General features: G+C 37.6%; 1 protein-coding gene across 3 annotated transcripts in view; it reads left to right on the forward strand.

Annotated features, from left to right (window-relative positions):
* PDE5A (phosphodiesterase 5A) overlaps positions 1 to 14,503 on the forward strand; it is a 164,505-nt gene that overhangs the window by 139,768 nt on the left and 10,234 nt on the right. For all 3 annotated transcript variants that reach the window (XM_062199687.1, XM_062199689.1, XM_062199688.1), the window contains exon 18: positions 110 to 173. In XM_062199687.1, the coding sequence (XP_062055671.1) occupies positions 110 to 173 (64 nt within the window). The remainder of the gene's footprint in view (positions 1 to 109; positions 174 to 14,503) is intronic.

A 14,503-nucleotide genomic window follows, 5' to 3' on the forward strand; every position in this document is an offset into this window, starting at 1 on the left:
ATTTCCATCATTCAGAGGGTTTTTAACTTTCTTACTAGCAGCCATTTCCTCAGGGTGTATGTTCACATAGGCATTAATAGGACTTCTGGGTTTCTTTTTTCCTTAACAGGGCAATGCTGATGACTGCTTGTGATCTTTCTGCAATTACAAAACCCTGGCCTGTTCAACAACGGGTATGTTTCTTAGTGATAATAAAAGTAATATGTAAGTCAAAATAAGGAAAGTCTTTACTCTTTAAGGTAGCCTCTGAGACTTTTATCTAATTTTCAAGTAGTATTAAAAGTATACAGTTGAACACAAACAGGCTTTCCTTTTTATGAGTTACCTGTGCTTAGTAATATTTGTCAGATATATTGAGAAATACAGCATACATATTACCACAACAAAAAGCTAGCTGTTGACAAATTTTGATTTTAGTACTACTTCTGTGCCAAATTCTTGACCCTCCTTTTTTGTCTTCTTGATTAAGCCATTTTACCTTTTGGTTTGTGGGAGGTGCTACAGTTTGAATAGGATATGACTCTGAAACTCATTTAGCATTTAAACCCTAAAGTCATGAGAGGATTGTGGTGAGGATGTGCGGAAAAAAGGTACCCTAATCCACTGTTGGTGGGAATGTAAATTGGTATAGCCACTGTGGAAGACAGTATGGAGATACTATAGAAATCTAAATATAGACCTAACCTATGATTCCCACTCCTGGTTGTTTACCCAAATGAAAAGAAATCAGCATATGAAAGAGTTTTCTGTACCCCCATATTAATAGCAGGTTATTTCACAATAGCTAAGATATGGAATCAACCCAGATGTCCATCAGCTGATGATTGGATAAAGTAATTATGGTATACATACATTATGGAGTACTACTCAGCTGTTAAACAAAAAATGAAATCCTGTCTTGTGCAACAAAGTGAACAAAACTGGAAACCATTATACTTAGTGAAATAAGCTAGTCCCAAGAGACAGATATCGTATGTTTTCCCTGATCTGGAGTAACTAAGAGCACCTAAAATATAATGTATTGGAGTGAAATGGGCATTTTGAGATTCAATGATTGTTTACAGCCTTTGTCTCTACTGTTGAGGAACAGTGTTTTTTTGGTGTTTTTTTTTTCTTCATACTGTTTTTTGAACTCTTAACTTGGAGTAGGGTTAACCTTATGACTATAAAGTAAACTGAAAATAGATCTTTGTAAAAATTAAGAGTGGGAATGCGTGAAGGATAAGTAAGAAGGGTTGGAGCATAGGTGGGAGTGAGGGTAGGGTGGGAATTATGATGTTCCTAAATCTGTATATGTGAAATACATGAAACTTATATACATTAAATAAAATTTTATTTTTTATTTAAATTTAAATAAAATTTTATTATTTATTTATTTGAAAGTCAGAGCTACACACAGAAAGAAGGAAAGGCAGAGAGAGAGAGAGAGAGAGAGAGGTCTTCCATCCGCTGGTTCACTCCCTAAATGGCTGCAACGGGCAGAGCTGTGCTGATCTGAAGCCAGGAGCCAGGAGCCCCATCCAGGTCTCCCACATGGCTGCAGGGGCCCAAGGACTTGGGCCATCCTCCATCGCCTTCCCAGGCCATAGCAGAGAGCTGGATCGGAAGTGGAGCAGCTAAGACGTGAACCAGTGCCAATATGGGATGTTGGCACTGCAGGCAGCGGCTTTACTCACTACGCCACAGTGCCAGCCCCGAACATAGATCATTTATAATGTTCAAAATGAAGTGCACCCCAGTGGTGATAAAGAGACAACCATGTACAAATCCATGCATATGAGGAGTACTTCAAAAAGACTATGGAAAATGTGTATTCTGAAAAAAATTATGCATGGATTTCAAAAAAAAAAAAAACTTATCTTGTAACTCCATTGTCCATGAACTTTTTGAAGTGCCCTCATGTCATCACAGATTTTATGCAATCCTTTTGTGCTCCAGGAAAAATAAAGACTAATAGACTATAATCTTCATGGGAAAGTAGTTTTGGGTCATAGCTGCAGTCCTGTACTTTCTTATGAAGTGAGCCTTTTTTTATTTTTATTTTTTTGAGTTTCTGCTGTGTGGCAGGCATGTTACTACACTCCACCATCACCATCACTATTAGTGGCCAAAACTAATGGGGCTACTCAGTCTTGTGCTTTAACCTCCAAAATTATAAGAGAAACTTTTTAGATTTATAAAATTAGCTTCTCTCAAGTATTTCATTGTAGTGGCAAAAAGGTAATTGAGGAATAAAATAAATTTTAAAAAAATGTTAAATAAATTAAAAATTAAAAATGTTGGTAGTTACCAAGGAGAGAGAAATTTATAGAAATAGGGAAGCAAATAATGTCACAGTCAAGATAACAGACTTTAGACATGGATTACTTGTGTTTGAGTATTGTGCTGCTGCTTACTAGGTATTATCCTTGTGTAAGTTACTTCATCATTGGACTCAGTTTCCCAAGTGGACATTTATATGTCATAAAGTTATTTTGAGGATTAAATAGCAACACTTGATCCATAGTAAATGCTTACAACTATGACCACTGCTGTTGATGACAATGAAGTACCAGGGGCCCTAGTCTCTCTCCTCACAAGCAGCGCCATTCAACCTCTGGATTTGTTCTTTGTATTTGTAATTTTTTAAATTTTATTTAAGTTATACAAGTTTCATATATTTCATATATAGAGAGAGATTTAGAAATATAGTGATACTTCTTTTTGGGCCTGGCTTATTTCATTAAGTATAATGGTTTCCAATTATGTCCATCTAGTTGCAAAAGACAGGATTTTATTTGTTTTACATCTGAGTAGTACTCCATACTGTATATGTACCATAAATCCTTTACCCAGTCAACTGTTAATGGACATCTGGGTTGATTCCATATCTTACCTATTGTGAATTATGCTGCAGTGAACATGGATATTCAGATAACTCTTTCAGATGATGATTTATTTTGGTTTGGGTAAATTCGCAGGAATGGGATGGCTGGATCATATGGTATTCAGATTTCTGAAATATCTCCATACTGTCTTCCACAGTGGCTGCAACAGTTTTCATTACCACCAACAGTAGTGGGTTAGGGGACCTTTTACCCCACATCCTCACCAGCATTTGTTATTTGTTGATTTCTGTATGAGAGCCATTCTAACTGGAGTGAGGTGAAACCTCACCATGGTTTTGATTTATATTTCCCTGATGGCTAGTGATCCTGAGTATTTTCTCAAGTGTCTGTTGACTGTTTGAATTTCCTTTCTTGAAAAATGCCTGTTCAAGTCTTTTGCCCATTTCTTAACTGGATTGTTTGTTTTCTTGTTGTTGAATTTCTTGAACTCTTTATAGATTCTGAATAATAACCCTTTATTCGTTGCATAGTTTGCAACATTTTCTCCTGTTCTGTCAGTTGCCTCTTCACTTTGCTGAGTGTTTCTCTTACAGTTCAGAAGCTCTTAAGCTTGATGTAATCCCATTTGTCAATTTTGTCTTTTATTGCCTGTGTTCCTAGGTTTTTTTCCATGAAGTCTTTGCCTATGCCAATGTGTTGCAGGGTTTCCCAATATTCTCTAGTAATTTGATGGTATTGTGTTGTAGCGTTAGATCTTTGATCCATTTTCAGTGGATTTTTGTGTAAGGTTTAAGGTAGGTGTCTAGTTTCATACTTCTGCATGTGGAGATCCAGTTTTTCCAGCACCATTTCTTGAAGAGACTGTCCTGGAACCAGGGATTGATTTTAGCTCATTATTCAAAGATAAATTGGTTGTAGATACATGGATTGATTTCTAGAGTTTATGTTCTGTTCTGTTAATCTACCTATCTGTTTTTATGTAAGTTCCAGACTGTTTTGATTATAACTGCCCTGTAGTATGTCTTAAAATCAGGTATCATGATGCCTCTGGCTTTGTTTTTGTTGTATAACATTGCTTTAGCTATTTGGGGTCTCTTGTATTTCCATATAAATTTTAGCATCATTTTTTCTAAACCTGCAAAGAATGTCATTGGTATCTTGATTGGGATTGCATTGAATCTGTGAATTGCTTTTGGTAGTATAGACATTTTTATGATGTTGTTTCTTCCAATCCATGAACATGGAAGATTTTTCCATTTTTTCATGTCATCTTCTATTTCTTTCTTTAGTGTTTTGTAGTTTTCATAGTAGAGATCTTTGACATCCTCGATTAAATTTACTCTAACATATTTAAATCTTTTGGGAGTTATTGTGAATGTGACTTATCTTAAAAGTTCTTTCTCAGGCATGGAATTATCCATGTAGCAAAGGGTAATGATTTCTATGTGTTGATTTTATATCCTGCCACTTTACCAAACTCATTTATAAAATGAGTTCCAGTAGTCTCTCGGTGGAGTCTTTTTTTTTTTTTTTAGATTTGTTTATTCATTTGAAAGTCAGAGTTACACTGAGAGAGGAGAGGCAGAAAGAGAGAGAGAAAGTCTTCCATCCGATAGTTCACTCCCCAATTGGCCGCAACAGCTGGAGCTGTGCCACTGCGATCCAAAGCCAGAAGCCAGGATCTTCTTCCGGGTCACCCACATGGGTGCAGGGGCCCAAGGACTTGGACCATCTTCTACTGCTTTCCCAGGCCATAGCAGAGAGCTGGATTGGAAGTGGAGCAGCCAGGTCTTTAACTGGCAACCCATATGGGATACTGGCACTTCAGGCCAGGGCATTAACCTGCTGAGCCACAGAGCCAGCCCCTCTGTGGAATCTTTTGTAGTCCCTATATAAAGAATCATGTCATCTGCAAATAGGGATAGTTTCACTTACTCCTTTCCCATTTGTATCCCTTTGATTTCTTTTTCATGCTTTATAGCCTTGGCTAAAGCTTCCAGGACTATATTAAATAGCAATGGTGAGGGGCAGGCAGGAGAGGAAGGCCGGGTCTGGGAGTCTGACAGCTTCCAGCCCAAGATGCCATGCAGGGTGGCAGCCACAGCTCCAGCACCCTAGATCATGTGTTCACAAGCTTTGGACAGTGCCACACCAGACGATGCTGGGTGACAGCACATTACAGATGTGTGCCTTATGGACTGGTAGCTTCCATCATGCTAAGATACATTGATCAGCAGATAGGAAATGTTACTGTCTTCCATCAGTACAGTCCAACAGTTTGCAAACTACAGCCAGGTGCATGCTGCATCACAACATTCCCATCACCAAGGGATGCCTGTGCTCCTAGGACAGAAGCCCCATAGAAGTCTGTTGCCCAGTAACACTGCTGCCACCTGCAGCTCCCTGCTTATCACCTGGGAAAACAGTGGAGGATGGCTCACATGTTTGGGCCCCTGCACCCACATGGGAGACCTGGAAGAAGTTCCTGACTTCAAATCAGCCCAGCTACAGGCCATTGTGGCCATTTGGGGAGTGAACAGGCAGACGGAAAAATGTCCCTTTCCCTCTTTCTGTAACTCTGCTTCTCAAGTAAAGGAATAAATCTTAAAAAAAAAAAAAAAGCAATGGTGAGAGTCAGCATCATTGTCAGGTTCTGGATCTTAGGGGGAATGCTTCCAGCTTTTCCTCCTTCAATGGGATGCTGGCCATGGATTTGCCATAAATTGCCTTGACTGTGTTGAGGAATGTTCCTTCTATACCCAATTTGCTTAAAGTTTTCATCATGAAAATATGCTGTATTTTATCAAATGCTTCTCTGCATTTATTGAGATAATTATATGGGCTTTGTTCTTCAGCTCATTAATGTGATGTATCACATTAATTGATTTGCAAATGTTGAACAATCCCTCATACCAGGGATAAATCCCACTTGGTATGAGTAAATGATCTTTCTGATGTGTTGTTGGATTCGATTAGCTAGTATTTTGTTGAGGATTTTTCCATCTATGTTCATCAGAGATATTGGTCTATAGTTCTCTTTTCCTGTAGTATCTTTTTCTGGTTTAGGAATTAAAGTGATGCAGGCTTCATAGAATCAGTTTGGGAAGATTCCCTCCCTTTCAATTGTTTCAAATAGCTTGAGAAGAATTGGAATTAGTTCTTCGTTAAATGTCTGGTAGAATTCAGCAGTGAAGCTTTCCAGTCTTAGGCTTTTCTTTGTTGGGAGAGTCTTTATCAATGATTCAATTTCTATCTTGGTTATTGGTCTGTTTAGGTTTTCTATGTCTTCATGACTCGGTGTTGTTGGGTTGCATGTGTCTAGGAGTCTCCATTTCTTTTAGGTTTCCCAATTTGTTGCCTGACAGCTCTTTATAGTAATTCCTGATTATTCTTTTTATTTCTGTGGTATCTGTTGTTACATTTCCTTTTTCGTCTCTGATTTTATTGATTTTGGTCTTCTCACTCTTTTTTTTTTTTTTTGATTAGTTGGGTCAGTGGTATATCAATTTTATTTATTTTTCTAAAAGCCAGCTCTTCATTTCACTGATCTTTTGTAGTTTCTTGTTTCAATTTTTATTTCTTCTCTAATTTTAATTATTTCTCTCCTTCTAATTTGACGTTTGTGTTTGTTGTTGTTTTTCTAGGTCTTTGAGATGCATTGATAGCTCATTTATTTGGTGCCTTTCCAATTTCTGCATGTAGGCACCAGTTACCATAAATTTCTCTCTTAACACTGCTTTTGCTATATCCCATACGTTTTGATATGATATATTGTTGTCTTCATTCATTTCCAGAAATTTTTTTAGTTCTCTTTTGATTTATTCAATGACCCACTGTTCATTCAGAAACATTTTGTTCAGTCTCTATGTGCTTGCATATGACCCAGAGATTCTTGTGTTGTTGATTTCCAGCTTCATTCCATTGTGGTCAGAGAATATGCATGATATGGTTTCAGTTTTTTTTGAATTTGCTGAGACTTGCTTTATGGTCTAGCATATGGTCTATCCTAAAGAAAGTTTTCCATGCACTGATGAGAAGAATGTGTATTCTGCAACTGTGGGATGAAAAGTTCTGTAGATATCAATTAGGTCCATTTGGTCCATAGTTTCAGTTAGCTCTGTTGTTTATTTTCTATCTAGTTGATCTGTCTGTTGATGAAAGTAGGGTATTGAAGTCCCAAATTACTATTGTATTGGAATCTCTGTCTCCCTTTAGATCCATTAACATTTCTTTTAAATAGCCAGGAGCCCTGTAATTGGGTGTGTATACATTTATTATAGTCAAATATTCCTGTTTAATTGATCCTTTAATCATTTCATAGTGCACTTTTTCATCTCTTTTAACAGTTTTTGTGCTAAGGTATATTTTGTCTGATATTAGGATGGCAACACCTGCCCTTTTTTACTTTCCATTAGCATGGGGTATCTTTTTCCATCCTTTCACTTTCTTTTTTTTTTAATTAAACTTTTATTTAATGAATATAAATTTCCAAAGTATAGCTTATGGGTTACAATGGCTTCCCCCCTCCCATAACTTCCCTCCCGCCCGCAACCCTCCCCTTTCCCGCTCCCTTTCCCCTTCCATTCATGTAAAGATTCATTTTCAATTCTCTTTGTATACAGAAGATCAGTTTAGTATATATTAGGTAAAGATTTCAACATTTATGCATCCTTTCACTTTCATTCTGCATATATCTTTGTTGGTAAGACGTGTTTCTTGTAGGCAGCAAAGAAATGGTTCATATTTTTAATCCATTCAGCTATTATGCTGTATCTTTTAACTGGAGAGTTTAGGCCATTTACATTCAGGGTGACTATTGATAAGTAATGACTTGGCCCTGCTGTTTTCCCAAAAATATTCCTATTGTTCACTTTGGATTTCTTTTGTACTTTTATTGGGAGATTTTCTGCCTTCACATTCTTTTGTAGTGATGGCTAACTTTCTGTGTTTCTGTGTGTAGCACATCCTTAAGCATTTTAATAAGGCTGGATGAGTGATGGCAAATTTTTCCAGTTTTGTTATAGGTCTTTGTTTCACCTTCATTCATAAATGAGAGCTTTGCAGTATACAGTATGCTGGGCTGACAGTTTTTTTCTCTTAAGGCTTGGACTCTGTGTCACCATTCTCTTCTAGCCTATAGGATTTCTGATGAGAAGTCAGCTGTGAGTCTAATTGGAGAACCTCTGAAAGTAGTCTGCCATTTCTCTCATGCACATTTTAGAATCTTTTCTTTATGTTTTATTGTGGAAATTTTGACTACAGTGTGTCATGGTGAAGATCTTTTCTGCTCATATCTGTGAGGAGTTCTATGTAGTTCCTGTACTTGGACATCCCTTTCTTTCTCCAAATTGGAGAAGTTTTCTGTAATTATTTCACTAAATAAGCCTTTTAGTCTATTCTCTTTTTCCACACCTGCAGGAACTCCTGACTCTTATGTTGGTTCATTTGATAGTATCACATAAATCTTCAACACTGTTTTTAAGTTTTCTAATTTCTTCCTTTTTTTTTTTTTTTTTTTTTTTGGTCTGACTGAAAGATTTCCAAAGATTTATCTTCTAGCTTGGATATTCTTTCTTCTGCTTGACCAACTCTGCTTTTGAGCCTTTCTACTACATATTCTATTTGACCTATTGAATTCTTAATTTCTAATATTTCATTTTGATTTCTCTTAAATCTCAGTTCCACGGGAAAAATTTTTATTCATGTCATGTATAGTTTTCTTTAGTTTGTGGATTTTCTTCTGATGCTTTTGAGTAATCCTATGATTAATTTTTTGAATGCCATTTCCAACATTCCCTCAATCTCTTCATCTTCACCTTCTGATATTGAAATGTTGTTATGTTCCTTTGGGAGGGTCATGTTATCTTTCTTATTCTTGTTTCTTGAATTTCTGTGTTTGTTTTTAGGTGGGTTTAATTATTGTTTTTTTTCCCCTTGATTGGTTTTTATCTTTGAGCTATGCCTCTGGCTTACTGGAATATCTGCACTTTCAGTGAATACCAAGAGATGTGTGGTGGGTGTGGCCAGGGAGCTCTGGTTAGTGTGGGGCGAGTATCCAGGGTAACACCCATGTTGGGCATGATAGACTTTTTATTAACAGAAAGGGGAGAATAGTTACCTCTGTTGGTGTGATCACTGCCTTACCTCCTCTCCCTCAAGCTGAATAATGCCTGGGTGTCATCCCTAATGTGTTCAACACTTATCCACGCTGCTGTAAGACTACACAAATGATCTGCGCTGACCTCTCTGTGAGCTCAGTCCCCACTGCAATGACCCGCCCTAGGCAACCAAGAAGCTCCGAGTGTGTGGAGCCATACCCAATGATCAAGACAAGGCTACACTCTGCACCCTCTCTTGTAACCACCGAGTAGCCATGGTTTCAGCTCACAAGACTTTCATAGTCCCTGGTACAGAGGTTTTGTTCCGCCCTGCCACCCTATCCATTCAACAGAGAGGCAGATGTTCCCTGAGTCAGTTCTGTCTTGGCCTCTTGATCCTGGGAGGCTACAGGCACCTCACCGTTCTATGTGGTTGCCCAGCTACCTCCGAACCAGGCTCAAAGTCAGTGGGGAGTACAGATTTTTTTCCCTCTGCTAGAATATCTGGATCACGTGCTTACACAAGAGCCACTAGCTTAATGTTGCTCTCTCCCTGCCACTTCTGCTAGTAGTGCCAAGAAGATGGATTCCTGTCTCAGCCAGTTGCTGTGCTCATGCACAAAGTCTTCCACAGATCCCGCCCAAACCCAAAAGAGTGCCCACCCTTTTTCAGCCAGGCAGCAGGCGCTATTGTGGGAAAGTTGGGGCAAGATAAATGTGCCCCCTCTACTTCCACGGGGTCCACTGGCAACCACTAGCCCTCAGGGATCCAGTCTGGACTCACGCCATAGTCTCCCTCCAGCTAAATCATCACAGGTTGCTGCAGTCTGGTCTTACTTCTTGTCTCCAAGCTGCTGCCTGCTCTAACTGTCGGCTGCTGCAGTCACTTGTTGTGTCCATTTTTGTGCTGCATGTCTGCACCCTCCACACAAAGTCCATGGCATTCTACTTCCTCTTGTAGGATTTCTGGTGTGGTTTTCTCTCCAATTCTCCCTGAGAGTGCACATCAGACAAATTTTTTTTTTGTTTTGTTTTGCTTTTTACTATTTATCCCTAGCCTAGCCCAGTATGTCATTCCCTAATCTGCCATCCTGGAATCTCTGTCGTTTCTTAATTCATTCACCCCAACACCTGATTTCAAAATGATGTTAAATACTGCAGTTATAAACAGTAGTTTCCATTATGTTAGCAGAACAAAGGAGAAAAATATTATATTATCTTATCCACAATATAGCAATAATATTTGTCAAAATGCAATATCCATTCATGTTAAAAAAAATTACACTTCCTTAAAATATGGCTTATTTCAAAAGTAAATAAAAACTTGTGTTGGAGGTATTAACCAATGGAATTAGAAAAGTCAAAGTGGGCCGGCGCCACGGCTCACTAGGCTAATCCTCCGCCTTGCGGCGCCGGCACACCGGGTTCTAGTCCCGGTTGGGGCACCGATCCTGTCCCGGTTGCCCCTCTTCCAGTCCAGCTCTCTGCTATGGCCCGGGAAGGCAGTGGAGGATGGCCCAAGTGCTTGGGCCCTGCACCCCATGGGAGACCAGGAGAAGCACCTGGCTCCTGCCATCGGAACAGCGCGGTGCACCGGCCGCAGCGCGCTACCACGGCGGCCATTGGAGGGTGAACCAACGGCAAAAGGAAGACCTTTCTATCTGTCTCTCTCTCACTGTCCACTCTGCCTGTCAAAACATTAAAAAAAAAAAAAAAAGAAAAAGAAAAGTCAAAGTGAATATGAGTTATAGAAATTAGAAACAAGGGAGTAAAATTATTTCTTTTTTTTTTTTAAGACAGAGTTAGAGTGAGGTAGAGACAGAGAGAGGTCTTCCAACCATTGGTTTACTCCCCAGATGGCCACAATGGCTGGAGCTGCACCGATCTGAAGCCAGGAGCCGGGAGCTTCTTCCGGGTCTCCCACTTAGGGGCAGGGGCCCAAGTATTTGGGCCATCTTCTTCTACTGCTATCCCAGGCCATAGCAGAGAACTGGATGGGAAGAGTAGCAGCCAGGATTGGAACCGGCACCCATATAGGATGCCAGCGCTTCAGGCCAGAGCATTAATACACTGTGCCATAGAGCCAGCCCCAGGAGTAAAATTATTTCTACTTGTACATAATATTATTTATATCTGGAAAACCCAAAATAAGCAATGGAAAAACCTAAATAAGAAAACCAGTTAGAAGATATAATGGAAAAGAAGGCCCTATTTACGATTGCAAATAGTAAATAATATTAATAAGATATCTAAGTATAAATGGGAAAAATAAAAAAACTTTAAAGATTAGAAAACCTTATTAGTAAAGCACAAAGTTAGACTAATATGAAAAGAAAGATGCACCATGTTCTTAGATAGAAAAACTCACAAATATAATATTATCTCTCTCTCCCTAGGCTAATTTATATATTTGATGATTAGGTTGTAATAAAAATTCCATCAATATTTGTTTTGGAATTTCTCTCCTCCCTTAGGAGAAAGGTGCCTCCTTCTTTGATGGCCCATTCTTTCTGCTGGGATATCACTCACAGAGATCTTTCATTTAGGTGGTTTGGTTTTGTTTTGTTTTTTTTTGTTGTTGTTTTTTTTTTTTTTTTTTTTTTTTTGCCACAGTGTCTTGGCTTTCCATGCCTATAATACTCTCATGGACTTTTTAGCTGGATCCGAATGCTTTAAGGGCTGATTCTGAGGCCAGACTGCTGTTTAGGACATCTGCCATTCTATGAGTCTGCTGTGTATCCCACTTCCCATGTTGGATCGTTCTCTCCTTTTTAATTCTATCAGTTAGTATTAGCAGACACTAGTCTTGTTTATGTGACCCCTTTGACTCTTAATCCTATAATGATCAATTATGAACTGAAATTGATCACTTTGACTAGTGAGATGGCATTGGTACATGTCACCTTGATGGGATTGAATTAGAATCCCCTGGCACGTTTCTAACTCTACCATTAGGGTTAAGTCTGATTGAGCATATGCAGAACTGTTCATCTCCTCCCTCTCTTATTCCCACTCTGATATTTAACAGGGATCACTTTTCAGCTAAATTTAAACACCTAAGAATAATTGTGTGTTAATTGAAGAATTCAGCCAATAGTATTAAGTAGAACAAAAAAATACTAAAAGGAATAAAGTAGTAAGTTGTCCCTCAACAGTCAGGACAAGGGCTGATCAAGTCATTGTTTCTCATAGTGTCCATTTCACTTCAACAGGTTTCCTTTTAGGTGCTCAGTTAGATGTCACCAATCAGGGAGAACATATGGTATTTGTCCCTTTGGGACTGGCTTATTTCACTCAGCATGATGTTTTCCATATTCCTCAATTTTGTTGCAAATGACCAGATTTCATTTTTTTTTTTTTTTACTATGGCCTTGTCTAAACCGAGTTGGTGAACTCAAGAGGCTTCCATAGCCTTGGCAGCTCATGACAAGAGTCTCAGGTGATTACTGACATCAGAAATAAGAGTGTCAATTGTTAAATCAACAACAGGAGTCACTGTGCACTTACTCCCCATGTAGGATCTCTGTCCCTAATGTGTTGTACTATGTGAATTAACGACATAATTAGTACTCAAATAGTACTCTATACTTTGTGTGTCTGTGTGGGAGCAAACTGTTGAAATCTTTACTTAGTAAATACTAAGTATATCTTCTGTGTATAAAGATAATTGAAAATGAATCGATGTGAATGGATGGGAGAGGGAGTGGGAGATGGGATGGTTGCGGGTGGGTGGGAGGTTATGGGGAGAAAAAGCCGCTATAATTCAATAGTTGTACTTTGGAAATTTAAATTTATTAAATAAAAGTTAAAAAATTGTTTTAAAGTCAGGCAAATTGACTTCAAAATTCATTTAGAGGATGGAGGGGAATCAAAAATGCTCAGTAAAATCTTGAAAATATGGAGCAAACATGCAAGTTTTGAGGCAGACATGGAAGCAATGCTATAAAGTCTCTATAAAGAAAACAGCTTGGTTTTCATAGCAGACCAATGGAACACAGCAGAAAATCTAGCATTTCATAGAACACTTGGCTTATAATAAATAGCATTTTAAATATCTGGAAAAAAGATAGATAGTTACTAAGTATTTTGGGGAGGAGTGAATAACCAGATGGAAAAAGACAAAATTGGTTCTACTCTACGTATTTAAATTTCAAGTGAAATATTGAGTTCAATGAGATAATTAAACCATACAAGTATTAGATAAAAACACAAGTGGATTTTTCTATAATCTAGGAGGGAGAAAACTTTTCTAACTTTAAGTCAACATACAGAAACAAAGGAAAAGGCTGACAAACTTGGTTATGTAAAAATGTTTGTTAAAAAGAAATATAAGCAACATCAAAGATAATGAGAAACTGATAAAAATATTTGTAACATATCTTATAATTAATATCCCTGGTATATAAAGAACTTATAAAAATAGGGAAGAAAGATACCAACAATCCTAAAGGGAAAAAAACTGGGCCAAAATTTTGAATAGAAAGTTGATAGGAAAAAAATGAATTACCTTTACTCATCTGAAAACATTCTCAGATCTTCAATCATAAGAAAAAATGCAAATTAAAACTACATTAATGCAATAACTGAAGACACTGGAAGCAACTGAGACATCCATCAACAGGACAATGGTAGTATATCTGGTAGCATATTCCTTCATGTGATGGAATACAGCTCAACAATAAAAATAAACTGTTGCTACACAGGGCATAAGGAAAGACTTCCATAAATGTTATGCTGAATGAAAACAGGCCAGATATCAAAGAATATATACTGTGATTTTATTTATATGAAATTCTAAAATAAGCACAATCAGTCAATGATAAGAAAAATTTCAGCAGTGGTTATGGGAGAATGGAGAAAAAAGAGAATTACTGGGAAGGGGCAAAAGGGCACCCTCTTGGGTGATGGAAATAATCTATATGTTGGGTGGAGTGTACATTACATGGTTTCATACATTTGTTAATGCACTGAACTACATACTTAACACCAATGCATATCATACTGTGTAAATTATACTTCATTAAAAAAATTCTTTGAGATAATCATTTCCCAACCATTAAATTGGCAAAAATCCAAAAGTTTTACATCATATTCTGCTGTATAAACTGTGGGAAAATACAGAATGCAAACTAGAATAACCTTTTGGAAGCATATAAATATACACATATTTATCATTATTTCTAGGACTCTTATCCCAAAGATATGCTGGAAAGAATATAGTAAGATATCTACACAAAGGTCTTCATTTTAGTGCTATTTATAATAACAAAGACTGGAAACAGCTGAAACATTCATCAGAGGGCACTGATTGAATAAGTCATAGTACATTTATATAAGCTCAATGCTACTGTAAAAAGAAATAATATTGTCTCTATAATGCTATGGATTTATCAGGAAGATAAATTTTAGGTGAAAAAAAAACAAGATAGAGCAAAATGTATATGGTATGCTGTCATTTATCTAAGAGAGTGAAATATGAATAAAGGTATGTGTTCACTTATATTTTAAAAAGAATTAAACACAGAAAAGTTAATAGTTCCCAAGACAGAAAGAATAAGATTGATGTAGTAGTTTAAA

Source organism: Lepus europaeus, chromosome 8, assembly GCF_033115175.1.
Source record: "Lepus europaeus isolate LE1 chromosome 8, mLepTim1.pri, whole genome shotgun sequence".
Lineage (NCBI taxonomy): Eukaryota > Metazoa > Chordata > Mammalia > Lagomorpha > Leporidae > Lepus > Lepus europaeus.